This window comes from Monodon monoceros, unplaced genomic scaffold, assembly GCF_005190385.1.
Source record: "Monodon monoceros isolate NGI ecotype Baffin Bay Population unplaced genomic scaffold, NGI_Narwhal_1 Super_Scaffold_11, whole genome shotgun sequence".
Classification (NCBI taxonomy): Eukaryota; Metazoa; Chordata; class Mammalia; order Artiodactyla; family Monodontidae; genus Monodon; species Monodon monoceros.
Window position 1 is genome coordinate 83,226,573 of NW_021703767.1, and position 19,394 is coordinate 83,245,966.

Below are 19,394 nucleotides of genomic sequence, written 5' to 3' on the forward strand. Positions count from 1 at the left end.
TGTGTTTAGAGTGCTTAGCATAGTAAGGAACATGTAGTAAGAAAGGTGGAAATGGTGGTTTCTGTTCAGTCATCAAAATCCTATAGAGCCATGGCAGGATAAAATTATTAGCCCCAAGTACTTTCATTCATTCTTGGTTAAAATGAAGGAAAACTAAATCACCAGGTATATGGTATTTTTAATGAGAAATCTGGAGAAAAAAATACTGTTGACAAAATTGTGATAGAAAATATAAAGTATTGGTCTTATTGCCTTTGAAAGATGAAGATTGTTAAAGAATATTTGTCAATTAACAGTGGCACAAAGGAGCACGAATACTGACTAGATTTTGGTAAGGGTTTTGTTTAGTTAGAGCTCTGCATATTCTGAATCTCATTTAAAAATGGAACTTCTTACTAGTTATTGGTTATTATTATATTCATTCCCTGTGCTATACAGTATGACCTTGTTGTTTATCCTATATATAATAGTTTGCCTTTGCTAATCCCCAAACTCCCATTCCTTCCCTCCCCTACCCTGCCTTCCCCTTGGCAACCACAAGTCTGTTCTATCTGTAAGTCTGTTTTTGTTTCATAGATATGTTCATCTGTATCATATTTTAGATTCCATATATAAGTTATATCATATGATATTTGTCTTTCTCCTTCTGACTTAGTATGATAATTGCTAGGTCCATCCATGTTGCTGCAAATGGCATTATTTCATTCTTTTTGATGGCTGAGTAATATTCCTGTGTGTGTGTGTGTGTGTGTGTGTGTGTGTGTGTGTGTGTATACACACCACATTTTTATCCATTCCCCTGTCGATGGACATTTAGGTTGTTTCCATGTCTTGACTGTTGTAAATAGTGTTGTTATGAACATAGTGGTGCATGTACCTTTTCGAATTAGTTTTGTCTGGGTGTGTGCCAGAGAGTGGGATTGCTGGATCATATGGCAACTCTATTTTTAGTTTTTTGAGGAACCTCCATACTGTTTTCCATAGTGACTGCACCAATCTACATTCTCACCAACAGTATAAGAGGATTCCCTTTTCTCCACACCCTCTCCAGCATTTGTTATTTGTAGACTTTTTAATGTTGGCCTTTATGACCGGTGTGAGATGGTACCTCATTGTAGTTTTGATTTGCATTTCTCTAATAATTAGCAATGTTGAGCATCTTTTCATGTGTCTATTGGCCATTTGTATTTCTCCTTTGAAGAAAAGTCTATTTAGGTCTTCTGCCCATTTTTCAATTGGGTTTTTTTTTGTTGTTATTGAATTGTATGAGCTGTTTGTATATTTTGGAAATTAAGCCCTCGTCGGTCACATCATTTGCAGATATTTTCTCCCATTCCTTAGGTTGTCTTTTCATTTAGTTTATGGTTTCCTTTGCTGTGCAAAAGCTTGTAAGTTTGATTAGGTCCCATTTGTTTATTTTTGTTGCCTTGGGAGCCTGACCTAAGAAAACATTGCTACAATTTATGTTAGAGAATGTTTTGCCTATGATCTCTTCTAGGAGTTTTATCGTATAATATCTTTTAAGTCTTTAAGTCATTTTGAGTTTATTTCTGTGCATGGTGTGAGGGTGTGTTCTAACTTTATTGATTTACGTGCAGCTGTCCAACTTGCCCAGCACCACTTGCTGAAGAGACTATCCTTTTCCCATGTTATATTCTTGCCTCCTTTGTTGAAGATTGACTGTAGGTGTGTGGGGTTTTTTCTGGGCTTCTGTTTTGTTCCATTGAGCTCTATGTCTCTTTTTGTGCCAGTACTACACTGTTTTGATTTCTGTAGCTTTGTAGTACTGTCTGAAGTCTGGGAGGGTTATGCCTCCTGCTTTGTTCTTTTTCCTCAGGATTGCTTTGGCAATTCTGGGTCTTTTATGGTTGTATGTAAATTTTAGGATGATTTGTTCTAGTTCTGTGAAAAATGTCATGGGTAATTTGATAGGGATCGAATTAAATCTGTAGATTGTTTTGGGTAGTATTGCCATTTTAACAGTATTAATTCTTCTAATCCAAGAACATGGGATATCTTTCCATTTCTTTGAATCATCTTTAATTTCCTCTCTTAATGTTTTGTAGTTTTCAGTATATAAGTCTTTCACCTCCTTAGTGAGGTTTATTCCTAAGTCCTTTATGTATTTTTTTATGCAATTTTAAAAGGGATTGTTTGTTTCCCTTTCTGATATTTCATTGTTATTATAAAGAAATGCAACTGATTTCTGTATGTTAATCTTGTATCCTGCTACATTGCTGAATTCGTTTATCAGTTCTAGTAGTTTTTGTGTGGAGTCTTTAGGGTTTTCTATATATAGTATGTCATCTACATATAATGACAGTTTTACCTCTTCCCTGCCAATTTGAATACCTTTTATTTCTTGTCTGATTGCTGAGGCTAGGACTTCCAATACTATGTTGAAGAGAAGTGGTGAGAGTGGGCATCCTTGTCTTGTTCCAGATTTTAGCAGGAATGCTTTCAGCTTTTCACCATTGAGTATTATATTGGCTGTGGGTTTGTCATAAATACCTTTTATTATGTTGAGATATGTTCCCTCTGTACTCATTTTTGTAAGTTTTTTTTTTTTTATCACAAATGGGTGTTTAATTTTATCAAATGCTTTTTCTGCATCTATTGAGATGATCATGTGGTTTTTGTCCTTCCTTTTTTTGTGGTGGTGTATCACATTGGTTGATTTGCGTATGTTAAACCATCCTTGTGACCCTAGGATGAATCCAGTTTGGTCATGGTGTATGACCTTTTTTATGTGTTGTTGGATTCGGTTTGCTAATATTTTGTTGAGAATTTTTGTGTCTGTATTCATCAAAGATATTGGCCTGTAATTTTCTTTTTTCGTAGTGTCTTTGTCTGGTTTTGGTATCAGGGTGGCTTTATAGCATGTCTTTGGGAGTGTTCTTTCCTCTTAAGTCTTTTGGAAGAGTTTGAGAGGGAGCAGTACAAGTTCTTCTTTGTATGTTTAGTAGAATTACCTAGTGAAGCCATCTGGTCCTGGACTTCTCTCTGCAGGGAGTTTTCTTAGTTACAGATTCTATTTCATGTCTAGTGATCTGTTCAAGTTATCTATTTTTTCTTGATTCAGGTTAGGTGGGCTGTATGTTTCTAAAAAGTTGTCCATTTCTTCTGGATTGTCAAGTTTGTTGGCATATAATAGTTCATAGTATTCTCTTATGGTTTTTTTTATTTCTGTGGTATCAGTTGTTATTTCTCCTCTTTCATATTTTGTTTATTTAGGTGTTCTTTCCTTTCTTCTTGGTGAACCTGGCCAGAGGTTTGTCAATTGTTTACCCTTTAAAAGAACCAGCTCTTGATTTTATTGGGCTTTGTCCTATTGTTTTTTTTTAATCTTTGTTTTATTTATTTCCTCTCTGATCTTTAATGTCTCCTTCCTTCTGCTGACTAGGTTTTTGTTCTTTTTCTAATTCTTTTAGGTGATGGGTTAGATTTGAGATTATTTGAGATTTTTCTTATATCTTAAAGAAGGCCTGGGGACTTCCCTGGTGGCGCAGTGGTTGAGAGTCCGCCTGCCGATGCAGGGGACATGGGTTCGTGCCCTGGTCCGGGAAGATCCCACATGCTGCGGAGCGGCTGGACCCGTGAGCCACGGCCACTGAGCCTGTGTGTCTGGAGCCTGTGCTCCGCAACAGGAGAGGCCACAACAGTGAGAGGCCCGTGTACCGCAAAAAAAAAAAAAAGAAGAAGGCCTATATTGCTATGAACTTCCCTCTAAGGACTGCTTTTACTGCATCCCATAGATTTTTGTATGGTTATGTTTGTAAATAGTTTATCATAGGCTGAATTTGCTCACCAACGTTATGATAACCTGCTTGCTGTAACTTCATTGATTTAACTCATCACTGGTCTAACTTGTACATAAACTGAATTCTTGTGCTTAGGAAAGTATCTTCAGTCTCTTTCTTACAAGGTTGCAAGTGAAATAAAATGATCACTAGTGCAGATTCATTTGGAATTCCATTTTGATTTATCTATAGTGTTCTGGAGTGTTTCTCTTTGTATAACTTTTTAGTGGCTGCTCTGGGTACTACAGTCTATATATCACTTACCACAGCCTACTGGTGGTATCATTTTACCTGTTTGAGTGAAGTGAGCCTTACCTTGCTTTTTGTCCGCATACCTTCCCCAAATTATAATCATCTTAAATATTTCCTCTACATACATTTAGAATATCACTGTTGTAATTTTTGCTTCAGCCATTAAACATAAGTTAGAAAATTCCAAGAGAGAAGGACAGTCTATTGTATTTACACTCAATTTTTACTTTTTCCATTGTTCTTTCTTTCTGATGTTCCAAGATTTCCTCCTTATATCATTTCATTGTTTAGAAAACTTCTCTTAGCCATTCCTTTAGCCACTAGCCAGTTAGGTCTGCTGGTGACAGATTCTCAAATTTTTTTCTTTTTTCATTTTTTTTCCACCCTTCATTTCTGAAGGATATTTTCATTGGATATAAAATTCCAGGCTGACAGTTCTTTCAGCAGTTGAAAAATGTGCCACTTTTTTTGGCCTCTGTAGTCTCTGAAGAGAAATTCTTTGTTGTTCAAATAGCTTTTCCCCTATAGGTAAGGTGTCATTTCTCTTACTACTTTCTAGACTTTTTCCATTGTCTTTAGTTTCAGAAGTTTGACTATATGTCTTGTCATGGATATCTGTATTTATCTTGTTTGTGGTTCACTCGGTTTCTTGAATCTATAGGTTTATGTCTTTTGGGAAATGTTCAGCCATTTCTTCAGATACTTTTTCAGCCTCACCCTTTTTCTTTTCTCCTTCTGGGACTCTGAAGACATGATGTTAGATAGTTTGTTATTTCATGGGTCCCTGAAACTCCATTAACTTTTTTTAAAGTCTGTTTTTTCTCTGTTGTTCAGATTGGGTAATTGCTATTCTGTCTCAAGGTAACTGATTATTTTCTGTCCTTTCCATTCTGCTTGAGCCATTCAGTATTTTTATTTAGGTTATTGTATTTTTCATTCTAAAGTTTACATTGTTCTTGATATCTCTTATTTCTTTGAGCCTTTTTATTTCTTTGCTGTTTTTTACTTGTTTCAAGCATGTTTGTAATTGCTTGTTGAACCACTTTTATGATGGCTGTTTTAAAATGCTTGTTAGATAATTCTAACATCTGTGTCATCTTGATGTTGGTATCTATTAATTGTCTTTTCTCATTCAAGTTGAGATTTTTCTGGTTCTTGGTATGATGAGTGATTTTTATTTTATTTATTTATTTGGCCACGCCTCACAGCTTGCAGGATCTTAGTTCCCTGACTAGGGATCGAACCTTGGCCATGACATTGAAAGTGCCGAGTCCTAACCGCTGGATTACCAGGGAATTCCCTGACGAGTGATTTTTAAATGAAACCTGGACATTTTGGATATTATGAGACTTTAATCTTAATTAAATCTACTGTTTAGCAGGCTGCCTCTGACAGTGTTGTGATTGCTACTGCCAGGTGAGTGAGGCAGTCCAGGTTCCCCAGTCTCCTTTGACACTGTGGGGGAAGAGCTCTTGTTGCTGCAGGGCGGGGAGTTTGGGCTCCCCAGGAGACCTCTACTGATACAGCCCTGGCTAGGAGGAGGAACAGTGCCTTATTACTGCTGCCTGTGTGACCCCCGCTGACACCACCCTGTCAGGGACAGTGGGACACCTCATTGCAGTCTTTAAGGCTGGAAGTCCAGGCTCTCCACTCAGCTTTTGCTGATGGAGATGGGGCCACAGTTGTTTCTGTGGTGTTTGGCTGGAGTAAAGTGGTTATTGTCTAAAAGTTTGTGTCTTGCTAGGCTATGCTTTCTTAGTCCTTTGGCTAGAGAGAGCATTTTTTGGTACAGGCCTATTTTGTCTGAGTTCATTGGTGTTTCCAGGTTGTGAGCTTCTCCAGAGCCCAGTCTGAGCAGCGTGAGGCCAAAAGAAAACCCAGGGAACTCACCACTGTGTCATTCCTTGGGTCCTAAGGTTCCTAGCTGGGCTGCTTTCCTTTCTCAGTCTTTAAGAGTCATCTTATATTTGTTTTACATATAATGCCCAGGGTTTTTAGCTGTATGTAGCTTGTAGAAGCAGAAGGCCTCTTAGAGCAAGTTCATTTAAAATTTATAGTGTAAAAAAAAATTTTTTTTATATGATAGATACATGAAGCTTATATATTAATAAAGAAAAGTACTTAATGAAAATTGTTTACTTATGAAATAAATAAAAATATATGTGCATATTGATTACAAGTTCATAACCAGTGTACATAAACAAATTATTAGTGGAGAATAAAAGATCTTTACCTCTAATCAAAGAAGCAGACCTCTAGGGTCTACATGGGTTTGGGTTCATGAGTCCCTGAAATTATATCTAAAATATGTATGAATTTTTCTGAGGAGGAAGGTTTCATTTTTATTATATTCTTAAAAGCCTCCTACTAGGAAAGGTGAAAATAATCATGGGGTATGCCAAACATTTGTCTAAAAAGCAAGTTGCAACTTATTCAGACACATAAATATATTTAAATCTATGTAGATATAGATCACTTTGAGAAAACTTTAGAAGGATAATGGAACTCCCTCCTATCTTTAAAATAATATAAGTACAATAAATTATAGTCAAACAGAAACTGACTTTATATACACTACCAAATGTAAAATAGGTAGCTAGTGGGAAGGAGCTGTATAGCACAGGGAGATCAGCTCAGTGCTTTGTGTCCACCTAGAGGGGTGGGAAAGGGAGGGTGGGAGGGAGACGCAAGAGGGAGGAGATATGGGGATGTATGTATATGTATAGCGGATTCACTTTGTTATAAAGCAGAAACTAACACACCATTGTAAAGCAATTATACTCCAATAAAGATGTTAAAAAATAAATAAAAATAAAGTCAGAGGAAAGATGAAATTAAAATAAATAAAATTTAATAACCAAAAAACTGACTTTACATAGAAATGCACAGCTAATGAGAATTTCCTTTAATATTTAAATTTCTGTAATGAGTGCTTTAGATGGAGATAATAATCTATTTACCATATGATCTGGCCATTTCACTCCTAGGTGTTTACCCAAGAGAAATGAAAGAACACAAAGCCTTGTACACAAATGTTCACAGCTTTTTTTGTAACAGCCAAAACTAGAAAAAACTCAAATGTCCATCAGGTGAATGAATATACATATTATGGTATAACCATACAATGGAATATTATTCACCCATGTAAGGGAATAAATTATTGATACAACCACATGGGTGAATTACAAAATAACTATACAGAGTAAAGGAAGCCAGACAACAAGAAAAAGGAGTATATGCTGTATGATTCCATTAATATAAAACTCAAAGTGAATCTATCTTAACAGAAAGTAGAGAAGTTGTAGCCTAGGAATGGGAGAGGAGCAGGAGGGACGCACTGCAGAGGAGTACCAGGGAACTTCTGGGGATGATGAACTTTTGGGCCACACTCATAATCTTGAGTGTGGCCATGGTTTCATAGGTATTTATGTGTCAAAGCTTAATTATAAACTTTACACATGTGCAGTTTTTTGTGTGTCACTTATACTTCAGTAAACCCAACTTGCTTTTATTTTTTATGTTTAAAGATTTGGGAGTCCTTTGTACTATTCCTGCAAACTTTTCTGTAAGATTTAAATTATTTCAAAATAGGATGTTAAAAAAACACCTAAGAGAAAAATTTCTAAAAGATGCACCTATAATTGACTCTGACTGTCCCTATAATTAAAAGGAAAGGTCCCTACTTTTTTATATTAAAAAGGCTATTTCTGGAAAATAGCATCTACCTCTCTTAATCGCCAACTGTTTAGGGTCTTCTGTGTGAAGAGTTGCTTCAGAATAAAGGATTATCTTACATTTTAGGAATTACTAAAACTTTTAAGAGTTATGAGTCCCAGGCATCCCCGAAGTCCGCAGCCCTTTAATATATAGTTGCCAGTCAGCCTAAACAGGGAAACCAGCTCACGCTGCATTCCTAGGAATGGGTTGGGGAAGCTACACGGTGGAAGGACAGCATTAATATTCCTCAGAAGGAGAACCTAAGACATGAGTTCAGGCAAGTGGACAAAGACAACCCAGGGCTTAGGCTAAAAAAATGAAAGAACAAGGAAACAAAGTCAACTACATATTAAAAGGGATAGGCTGGGTGTTGGAGATAACGTGTTAATTTTGCAGTGGAGGTCAGGAGTCAGAATTCTGTATTCTCTACTTAAGATCAACTGTCTGCAATTGTATATTTACCAAACTGGCTCCTATGTAAGTCTGCAATAGTAACACACGAGGTTCTTCAGAAATCCTGACTTCCCTTCACAGGGCCGTCGCTGCCTTGTGAAGACACACACACATGCACACACAGCCTCTGTAATTTGTTCACTCTTTCGCTGGTTCCCCACTCCACGTCCTTAATGTATCACAGCAGCTTTCAAGGAAGGATATCAGCACTACCTCAGAAGGTGGGATTCCCCACAAAACTTGCTGGGTCATGGTTCCTCTAGGGTGCAACATGTTAAACTGGCCAAATTTATATTTGTTCTGAAAGATTTGTTTTGGCTAGAACTTCAACATCTGCCACTATAATCTACCAGCATATACTGTATTTAAGCAGAGTGGATGTCAGTGTCACTGAGAATTTGAAAGTTAAAGAGTAACCCTTCACCTTTCAGGCTTTAAGATGTGCGACTTGAGCATCCTAGATTTTTAAATAAAACCTAAAAAAGTCAACTCAACAAAACCCAGAAGAAATCAAGTTGAGACCTTATTTTCTGAGAGAAAAAAACCAATAAAATTATACTTTTCCCCCAAATGAAACAAATATAATTTGGTTAGCTGAATTGAAAGAAGAGCACTAAAATCCTGCACCCTCTAAATTGCTTCTCCGTAGATGATTATATTCTCCGTCTAAAGTCCTCATTACAGAAACTTAAATATTAAAGAAATTAGCTGTGCATTATTAGCTGTGCATTTCTATGTAAAGCCAGTTTCTTTGTGACTATAACTTATTGTACTTATTATACATTAAACATATTTATGTGTCTGAATAAATTGCAACTTGCTTTTTTATTTTTTTTAATGACATTTTATTTATTTTTTGGTCGCACCGTGTGGCTTGCGGGATCTTAGTTCCTCAGCCAGGGATTGAACCTGGGTCCCTGGCAGTGGAAGTGCAGAGTCCTAACCACTGGACCACCAGGGAATTCCCACAGCTTGCTTTTTAGACAGATGCTTAGCCTACCCCGTGCAGAGATTCTTTATTTTCACCTTTTTTAGTCAGAGGCTTTTAATGAAAATGGACCCCTTTTTTAAAAAAAGGCTGTGGAAATGGTCCAGCTTTTAGGAGACCAAGGAGACATGGCAACTAAATGCAATACGTGGGGAAAAACAGCTGCAAGGGCATTAGTGGAACAATTGATAAAACTGGAATATGTTTATAGATTAAATGGAAGTATAATATAGCAGTATAAAATTTCTTGAAATTGAGAACTGTATTGTAGGATATATAAAGATATTCAAGTTCTTAGGAAATATACACTGAAGTATTTAGGGGTAAAAGGGTATGATATATGCAGCCTATGCTCAAATGGTTCAGGAAAAAAAGTATGGATATAAAGAAAAAATGATAAGTGAAATGTGGCAGAATGTTAAAAGTTGGTGAATCTGGTTCAGGAGTATTTTGGAGTTTTTTTCAAAGTGAAACAGACCTAAATGTAAAACCTAAAATAAAAACTTACAGAAGAAAACAGGAAAAAACTCTTTGTGACCTTATTTTAGGCAAAGATTTCATAGTTGAGAGACCAAAAAGCACAAATTAATAAATCAGACTTCATGTAAGTTAAAAACTTATACTCTTCCAAAGACACTGTTAAAAGGCAAGATACATGCTAAAAGAAAATATTTGCATGTCAGAAGTCTGATATAGGACTTGTGTCTAGACTATATAAAGAAAAATTCAAGAATAATGGGCAAAAGGTTTGAACAGACACTTCAATTGAAGATGTATGGATAGCAGCTAAGGACATGAAAAGATGAACATCATTAGTTGTTAGGAAAATGAAAATAAAAACTACACTGAGATATCACTATAAACCTATATTACAGATTTAAAAGACTGACCATACCAAGTGTTGGTGAGGATGTGGAGGAACTGGAAATCTCATACACTGCTGGTAGGAAAGTAAAACACTAAAACCACTTTGGAAAACAGTTTGGCAGTTGCTGTGCTTCCTCATCATAACTGATTATATTTTGTTGTTTTTGTTTTTTTTTTTTTTTTTTTTTTCCGGTATGCGGGCCTCTCACTGCTGTGGCCTCTCCCGTTGCGGAGCACAGGCTCTAGACGAGCAGGCTCAGCGGCCATGGCTCACGGGCCTAGCCGCTCCGCGGCATGTGGGATCTTCCTGGACCGGGGCACGAACCCGTGTCCCCTGCATCGGCAGGCGGACTCTCAACCACTGCGCCACCAAGGAAGCCCTATTTTGTTGTTTTTACTCATTTATGTCTTTCATGCCAGTCTGTAAGCTCCATTAAGGCAGGGACTGTCAATTTTGTTCCCCTTTGTATCCCAATCATCTAGCATAGTGCCTGGTAGGACTCAAGTATTTGAATGAATGATTATTGTGAGATTTAATGTAAACAAGGGATTATGATCCAATTTCTCAAGTATTGTAGCATTTAGAGGAATTAGGAACATGTGTAACATTAAGAAAGTTTAGTTAAATTATCATAATTTATCCAGGAGATTTCCATAGCCATTATCAATTTAAATTATGAAGGTTATGTAGCAATGTGGAAAAACACAATAGACGATAAAACTATACAGCAATTATAATTTCAATTATAACAAGAAATGGTTGACTTACTGGTCATAAGGTTTTTAAGTTTCAATTTTTATTCTCAAATACAAGGCTGTTGGGGAAAGTGCTTCTCAAGCAGGTGGATGCATGTATGTCCCTGGGAGGATGCTGTGATGGGGGGGGCGTGTCATGCAGAGCCATGGGATAAATTTGGCATGCTTTCCTGGAGCAGAACATTTGTCAAACGTTTTAAGGAAAATGTTTAGTGTTATAATGAAGTAGGATACAAATTTCACGTGATTTATGGTAAAGCATTAAATTTGGGAGAAATTCCACACGTGTGGGTTTCTTTGGGCAAATTCATGCTCAGTCTCTGGTTCGAGGAGTTTTGATTTGGTTTTTTTTTTTAATTTTCTTTTATTTATTTATTTGGTTGTGTTGTGTTTTCATTGCTGCACGTGGGCTTTCTCTAGTTGCAGCGACTGGGGGCTGCTCCTCATTGCGGTGTGCGGGCTTCTCATTGCAGTGGCTTCTCTTGTGGAGCACAGGCTCTAGGCGTGCGGGCTTCAGTAGTTGTGGCACGTGGGCTCAGTAGTTGTGGCTCACGGGCTCTAGAGCGCAGGCTCAGTAGTTACAGCGCACGGGCTTAGTTGCTCCACACACGTGGGATCTTCTGGACCAGGGCTAGAACCCATGTCCTCTGCATTGGCAGGCAGATTCTTAACAACTGCGCCACCAGGGAAGTCCCTCGAGGAGTTTTGTTGAAGTTTGAGAAGTCCTTTTTTAGTCATTAAATGAAATGATGTATGTGCCACACATAACACTGTCCCTGAAGTTCATTAACTGCTGACATGCTGGTTGTTACATCTTATTGCCTGTAGTTCAGTCCTTGCCAGGTGGTTACCATATCACGGACTTAGAGTCCCTTTGCCTGATATTTTGTACGTTAGTAACGGAAAGCTTTTTAACTTTGTGCTAACCTAGAAATGTGTGGCTTGTAAGCTTTCTGGAAAAAGTATTTCTACTTTAGACGTTATAGTCACTAAGCAGTTGCACATGAGAGTTTCATTTCTTCCCCAATGTGTTAATTTGCAGTCGGGCGCAATCATGACTGTCCTTGCAGCTGTCTGCACTAAGATCCCAGAAGGGAGGCTCGCCATTATCTTCCTTCCAATGTTCACGTTCACGGCAGGGAATGTGAGTATTTTTATGAAGTGAAGTGCTGGGGACAGTGGTGATATTTTTACATTGACTGAATTCTTGCCCTTAAATTAGAAATGTCAATGCTGGAGGAATCAAAGTTGTATCAGTTCTGTTCTCTTTTGCTGGCTTTCAGGCCCTAAAAGCCATTATTGCCGTGGATACAGCAGGAATGATCCTGGGATGGAAATTTTTTGATCATGCAGCACATCTTGGGGGAGCTCTCTTTGGAATGTAAGTTTGAGTATGACTGACTGTTACACTGCTTTCTCAGCTCATCTCCCTCCCCCCACCCCTAAGGAAGGCAGAATAAGGCAGTTACTTCTGTGATGGAAGCAGGGCAGGTGGGGTTGGGAGGGCAAGGAAATCGCAACATGGTTTGCTTTGATCTTGAGCAGCTTCACCATATGAGATGGGAACGTGAGACTGTTGGCCCTGCCCCTGCCTCGGTCATTTGTAGAGGGAGACCATCTGTGCCTTTACCCTCCCCTTAACCTCAAGTCACCTGAACTCATGACTGTCAAAATTCCTAGTCCTTCATGGAGACTGTTGCCCAGCCCACTAGTCTGTGCTGTATTCCTTTCCCCACTCTCAAGCCACATCTCCCCTACCTGGCTACCACTGACCTCACCAGTGCTGGGCAGACACCCTGGGTGGGTGGATCTGGTCCTCTGCTTGCGATGACTGTGCAGGTGCCTGCTGCATGACTGGCGTAGAGGCCAGATGGCATAAACTCGTGTTGACTACTTATTGAGCATCTGTTATGTTGCAGGCACTGAGCTAGTTACCTTGCGTTACATAATTATTACCCCTGTTTCACTGATGGAAACTGAGGCTCAGAAGTGATCTTCCCCAGGTCAAACAGCTCTTAAGTAGCAGAGCAGAGGTTTAATAAACCCAGATCCAGAGCCCTCCCCGCCTCTGTCACACCACAGTGATTACAGTTACATTGTGGTTACAAGATCTCCCACTTGTGCTCCAGGCAATGGACCCTTGCCTAAAACATAGTAGTGCTGTAGCGACACTGTCATAGAACTTCCTCAGGGCTTCTGGAGTCCATCTGACCGTGAGAGGCCCTTCAGCAGAGCTGTTGTCTGTCTGATATGCTGCATCCCTGATGGCCTCTCTTTTCTTGCATAATGTTGCCTTTTACCCTTATTTGGTTTTTACTTTATTTCACAACAATGGGAAACCTTAGTTTTTTAATTAAAAAAGAAAAAGTAGAAAAATCTATTCTAAGTGGAGCTGTTTTGCCCAGTAGGCGGTGGAACTAAATGCCATTATGCCATTTATAATTTTCAGTGATGATTAAAGAATAGCATGTGTGAGTTCGAGCTTTAACAGCAGCCCATTATAAATAGTAAAAACTGACCTGGTATTACAGTATGAGAAACATAAAGACTGATGAAAAGGGGTTTTGTTTTATGAACTCTAAATTTACCTGGCTCCTTCCATGTATACTTAAAGGATCTTTTCCCCAGCAGTTTTTTATTCCTCTCAACTATAATTAGATTACCTTTTTCTGTTCTGAAAACTGGATCAAATGTATTTTAAAGTCCAGAATCTGAAAGGCAGAGGAATCCTTTCTCTTTGCTGTTTCTAATTTCAACTCCTTTCATTTACTAGATCTTGGTCATATCTAGAATTCATCTTTTCTAACATCTTTAATGGTGAAGATTCCTCAGTCTAGATTAAAGATGTTAGAAAAGGTAAAGATCTGTTAGTAACCTCCTGCACATTGCTTTGACTTTATGTCCCTTGACCACATTTTATGGTCTTCACCTTGTACTGCTGCAGTAATGATAGCTAATGTATATTGAGTATTTGCTGTGTGCCTACGCTAAGGAGTAATTTAATACTCTTAACATCCTGTGAGGTAGTCCAACTTACAGAAGGGAAACTGCTTAAAGAAGGGAGTTATCCAAGGTCACACAGTGAGTCATTGCAGAGCTGGAGTTTCAGACTGAGCACTAGACTGTGAGGCTGCTACCAAAAACAAACAGAAAAAAAGATACCTCAAAAATTAGTCAGTTTGAAATATTTTCCTAATTTTAATTTAACCAAATGACCAATTACATTTGAACTTATGAGTATAATCAAAACAAGTACCTGTAAGATTAAAGTGTTTGACTCTTTGCTTGAAATAAGTAGGTTAAAAAGATTTGAGAAGACACTTTACTAATGGAGAGTTCCCGATAAGTGTTTCATTTCTTGTAAGAGTTTTATAATTGCATTTGAATCATAGGATGATCCTTTTTCTCTTGTTTTAAGTTCACCAGAGAACGTCACTCTAAGCCCAAAAGAATTTTGTAAACATGCCTATTAATTTGCATGTTTTTAAAATGCTTTTTTTCTTTCTGTAAATTTACTGATTATTTTTCAAAATTTTAATGGTGACTTTTTATGATTAAATGTTAACTATATTTAGTGAGAATTAGGATTCAGGTACAATTCAAGCCCTTTGTAATAAAAAAAAACACATGCTCCAAACATTAAAAAAATGTTAAAACATTAAACTGCCATTCTGATATCAATTAAGTTGAATAGAGCATTTTTTCAGTCAGATGTCTAAAATGAAAGATCAACAAAATCTAGTTTCTGCCTCAGGGAACATGAAATCTGTTTGGGGAAACCAGGGCAAGAATAAAAGTTTCAATAACAGAAGCTTTTTAAAAGAGCCGTTCCAAATGCCCCTTCTCCAGGGAAGCTCCCCGGGGAGGCAGGTGCCTTTGAGCTTCTCTGCAGCCTGTGCTGCCCTCGGGTAGAGCTCCTGGTCGTGCAGACCCCAGACCATGGGCTTCTGATCTCACTCCCTGTGTGTTCCTCAGCTTAAGCAGATGCTCCCGAGAGGCTGACGTGTAGCACCGCGGTTAGAGCACAGGTTACAGGGTCAGATTTGGGTTCTAGTCTCAGTTTGGTCATTCCTAGTTGTGCAGCCTGAGCAAGTTAAATTACTAAACCTCTCAGTGTTTCAGCTTCCTCGGCTCATTGCTTCAGGCTGCTTTTAGGCATTGTTTAGGCATTGTTTAACAGAGGATGGGGATTGGAGCTGTATTTTAAAAGGTGGGCAGAATTTGGATCCTTTTGTGTAGCCAGGCTGAAGGTGAGGAAGGAGAGACATTTAAATTAGCATAGCCATCATTATTAGTAAATTCTGATTCTGACATTTCTTACACTTGACATAATAAAAAGAGTCCAGGCTTAGAATCACTCTGATCCTGCTAGTGAGTGCTTGATTGACCACTTAAAAGCTGTTAGCGCCTTGGGCAAATGACTTTCTTTCAGACTTGATTTCTTCATGTTTGTAAATGGGAAAAGTGATACTTGATTTGCAGGGTTGTGGTGAATTAAAAGTTGTGTGTGTGAAGTACTTACATTTTTGGAGCAGTCACACATGGTCCATCCTATTTCCATCTTTTATGTCTTCTGTATATTAAAGGTAAGTCATTGATCTACATTAAATAAATTAATCAGCTTTTTTAATATGCTGGATAGTAAATGACAGTGACATTCAGTTTTTAAAATGTCAGCTTGATATCGTCATAGTACTTGGCATTTGTATGTCATACTGTTTGAATGTTGGACCTGGTTTGTTTTTCTTTTCCCCAGATGGTATATTACTTATGGTCATGAACTCATTTGGAAGAACAGGGAGCCTCTAGTGAAAATTTGGCATGAAATGAGGACTAACGGCCCCAAAAAAGGAGGTGGCTCTAAGTAAAACTGGGGTTGGACAATACTGGTACGACTGGTCCATGCTGCCTGAAGCCCTAGGAATGCATCGGCCCTGGAGTGACCACATCTTTGCTCCTGCCTGGAAGACACTGAGCATCTAGCTTTCCCAGTATTTTAAATTATGTCTCCAGTACATGTCTCATTAGAAAATGAATTATGACAAAGTTGTGAAATAAAGGTTTATATCTCTAGTTTGTAAATAGCGGGTATATGTCTCTTTTGAAGAGCAGTAATGCTGCCCTGGAATCTTGCTGTTCGTTATTATATTTAACATAGTTTGAATACATGGAAAGGTCTGATTGGAACTCAGAGGCGCTTGTTTTTTAATGTTGGCCTTCTAGCACCTCTGCTAAATATTTACTCTTACTTACCTACCCCTTTCCTTGCTTGGTTAACAGGTAAAAGTTAAGAGCATCTTCTCTCTGGCATGGGTCTGAAATAACAGCTGCAATATTTTCTAAATTTTCCCAAAAAGGTAGGTAACGTTTTGTGGCAGTGAGTGGCATATACAGAAAGGTATTTTTAGGTTTTGCTTTCTAGGTTAAAATTGTAGCTAATTAAGAATTAGAAGGAAGTATCTTGGATAAATTCAGACTTGAATCTGAGCCTAATAGCATCTTATGTTGGAAAATGTACATTCTTTGAAGTGGAGCATCATACTGACATAGCAGACAGTGGTCGTCGTCATATCTTCACTGTAGTGGAACTCACTTGTCCTCGTGATTGAGAATTATTTCTAGGAAATGCGATTTGAGAATTTAAAAGTTTTTCTTGAAAGGGTTTATAGGAGAGTTTTTGAGTCTTTTGGTTGATCTCAAAGGGTTATACCAAATTTTGCACCTTGTGCTGGAGAGGGCCGGGCTTGCGTGGTGGCGGGCACAGAGCGCCTGGCTTCATGACAAGGAAGGGAGTCGTGCTCACCTCACACGGTGTTGAGAGCTGAATGGCATCGTGTGCCCAGCACATAGGAATTATCCAGTTATGGTGGTTCTTCATCTTTTTCCCAGCAAGCTGGACTCTTCTCTGCTGCAAAGTACCGGTCATTCTTGCCAGGCAAGGGACTCTGTTCTAGTTTAGAATAGTCTAAACTAATGTCACTTTAAGGAGAGAGAATTTTTGTTAACCCAGCCCTCATTTTGCCAGTAAGGAACCAGGGCGGTCGTGTGTGGGAACTGCCCAAGGTCACACTGCTGTGCTTTGACATTTCTGAATATGTAGTTATGCTAAGAACCCTGTGACTTACAGATGAGACGAGAAGTGTTTTTCAGAGATGGGATGGGAGGCTGAGATCACATGGACATTCCATATGGAGTCCAAAATGAAATTCATGTCGTCCGTGGGCAGATCTGGAAAACAGGCAACAAAGACACGTCTGCTCTCTCTGCTTTGTGATGTTTAGAGAAGGAACGTTTGGAAGGTCAAGTTACCTACCTGTGAGAGGCCTTGGGAGGTCAGCATCCAGCTCCAGAAGCATAAGCCTAACTGTCCATAGCTTTGGCAACTTTCCCTACTCTCCTGTTTGCCCAGTGGGGTATCTTGCTTTCTCATCTTGGCCTCTCTGCTGGCATGTGAGCACCCCAAGGCCGTGCTCTGCCTGGCTAGCGTGCCTCTCAGCCTGTGCCACCTCCACTGTCCTCTGAAGTGTGGGGTCCCAGGAGTGTACTCTTAGCTGTCTCGTCTCTCTCCATTTCTGTGGCTTCAGTTATCTCTGTGAGGATGTCTTCTGAGCTCTGGACCCACTGAATATCTCTAAGCTGTCACTCAGTACATATGTCTACTTTGTAGACAGTATGGAACTATGTCCTAGGCATAGTTACAGATCCTCAGACCCCACTACACAGGCACATCAAATATGACTCCTGGCTTAAGCCAGAAACCTGGAGCCATTCTAGATTTCCCTCTCTCACCTCTCATTTCTAGAATCCAGCCCCTTCTCTCCACTCCCAGTGCCTTAAGTTCAGTCCCTTGTCTCTAACCTGGACTGTTGTTAAGATTGTTCTCCCGCTGCTCTCTTAAATGTCCTGTACTTCTCCACAAGGCCACAGAGTGCTAAAAACACTTTAGTCACTTCCTGTTGTCGCCTATGAAAACTCCCTAGTGTGTCTACCAAGGCACTCCGTGGCCCAGCCTCTGCTGCCTGTGGCTGAACCCTTGGCCCCTGGACCCTGCATTCCCACCTGATCCCACTACCCTCCCTCACTATGGGCAGTGAGTCCAGGTCCCTGGCCCTCTCTCCGCTGTTGGAAAGCTCTATTACACTGCTTTCCACATCTGTCACCCACTGCACTGTAAACCTCCTGAAGGCACCCAGCATTATTCCAGGCACATTGTAAGTCCTCTTTGACTGTTGTTTAGTGAATGAAGAAATCAAAACAAGATGGGCTGCTCTTTTTTTTCTGCAGAACGGAGTGTTTTAGTCACCAGTCTCCCAGGTGGCTGACCCAGGGCCTGGCACACATAAGTCACACAAAGCCAGCGTACCCTGAGCAGGTGTGTAATCTCCCAGTGTCTTCACGGTACGCAGGCTCCTCTGCTGCTGCCTCCTGGGCCATGGCCTGGCCAAGGCAGCTGAACTGCTGCCACTTGGGGCAGTCGTTGTGTCACTTTGCTATGCCTTCAAGCTAAGATAGGCAGTGGTTTGGGAGAGGAATCTGTATTCTGATGGCCAGGGCTGTACTGCAGTCCTCCCTCTGCGGTGCAGGCTGGATACTGTCCAAGTATATGCTTGAGATGGAGCACTGGGTAATTAGTGCTGTTTCAACAGTGTTACTAGTAATTGGTCTGCAGTGCATACTGAGGGCTAATGTCAAATATTCAGGAAGCCGTTGCGTGTGGCCAGGGAGCTGTTTGATACCCTGTCCTGCATTAAACAGACTGACCTATGACCTGGAGGATTACCTGTATTTAGCTCTGCACAGGAGGGAGAGCAACTTTTATAGCATAGTGGCCAAAGATTTGTGGCAGCTTTATAAGCAAGCCTTTATGGCCATGCTTTAAAATTAGGGATTTTAGGCCTCAGGAAATATCAATTGAGGGCTAATGCCAATTCTCAGTGGAAGCTGAATTGGATGTCCCAAATTTGGCATCATAACGGCTGATTTAAACCCGCGTTCTATGGGAAGCGCGGCCCCAAGTCTTCCCTGTGATCCCCTCATCGCGCGTCTCCCCCTGCGTGCCCACGAGCCCCGCGCTGCAGCCTCGCGCAAATCTGGCAGCCACGGCTTGTCCCCTGTCGGCGGAGTCCAACAGACCCTCCGGGAGGCGAGCTGCAGCCTGGGGGCTGGCGGAGGGCGATCGGCTAGGAATTGTCGCCATCCGGCCCTCGGCCTCTGCGAAGCCAGGTCTAAATTATAAGATAGCATTTAGGGAACTTTGGATTAAATTATGAGACATTCTTCAAGTTGGACACTTGTGCCTCCAGGCGGTTTCAGTTCCTCCAACCCCAGCCCCGTTTCTGCACCCCGCCAGCCTTACCCTCTTCCTTCACCGGCGCCCAGCTCCAGCCCTGCACAGGCGGCCCTGGCCTCGCGGGGCTGTCGCCCAGCCCTCCGCTCCCTGGGTGGCCACCCCGAGGCCGGGGGGCGGGGCTGCGGCGGCGCGGGCGGGGCCGCGGGCGGGGGCGGCGCTGCCCGGAGCGCAGGGAGTCGAGCGAGCGCGAGCGCCAGGCGCCGGGGCCAGC

The 19,394-nt window shown here is 40.3% G+C and overlaps 1 protein-coding gene and 1 non-coding gene across 2 annotated transcripts in view; one reads left to right on the plus strand and one right to left on the minus strand.

Annotated features, from left to right (window-relative positions):
* PARL (presenilin associated rhomboid like) overlaps nt 1-15,915 on the plus strand; it is a 64,743-nt gene extending 48,828 nt beyond the window's left edge. Inside the window, exons 8-10 of the mRNA XM_029214643.1 lie at nt 11,876-11,977; nt 12,117-12,214; nt 15,590-15,915. Coding sequence (XP_029070476.1) covers nt 11,876-11,977; nt 12,117-12,214; nt 15,590-15,701 — 312 coding nt within the window. The 3' untranslated portion in view covers nt 15,702-15,915. The remainder of the gene's footprint in view (nt 1-11,875; nt 11,978-12,116; nt 12,215-15,589) is intronic.
* Nucleotides 9,111-9,183, minus strand: TRNAG-UCC. The gene has a single exon. It is a non-coding gene; the product is annotated as a tRNA-Gly (tRNA).
* Nucleotides 15,916-19,394: the final 3,479 nt, after the last annotated feature.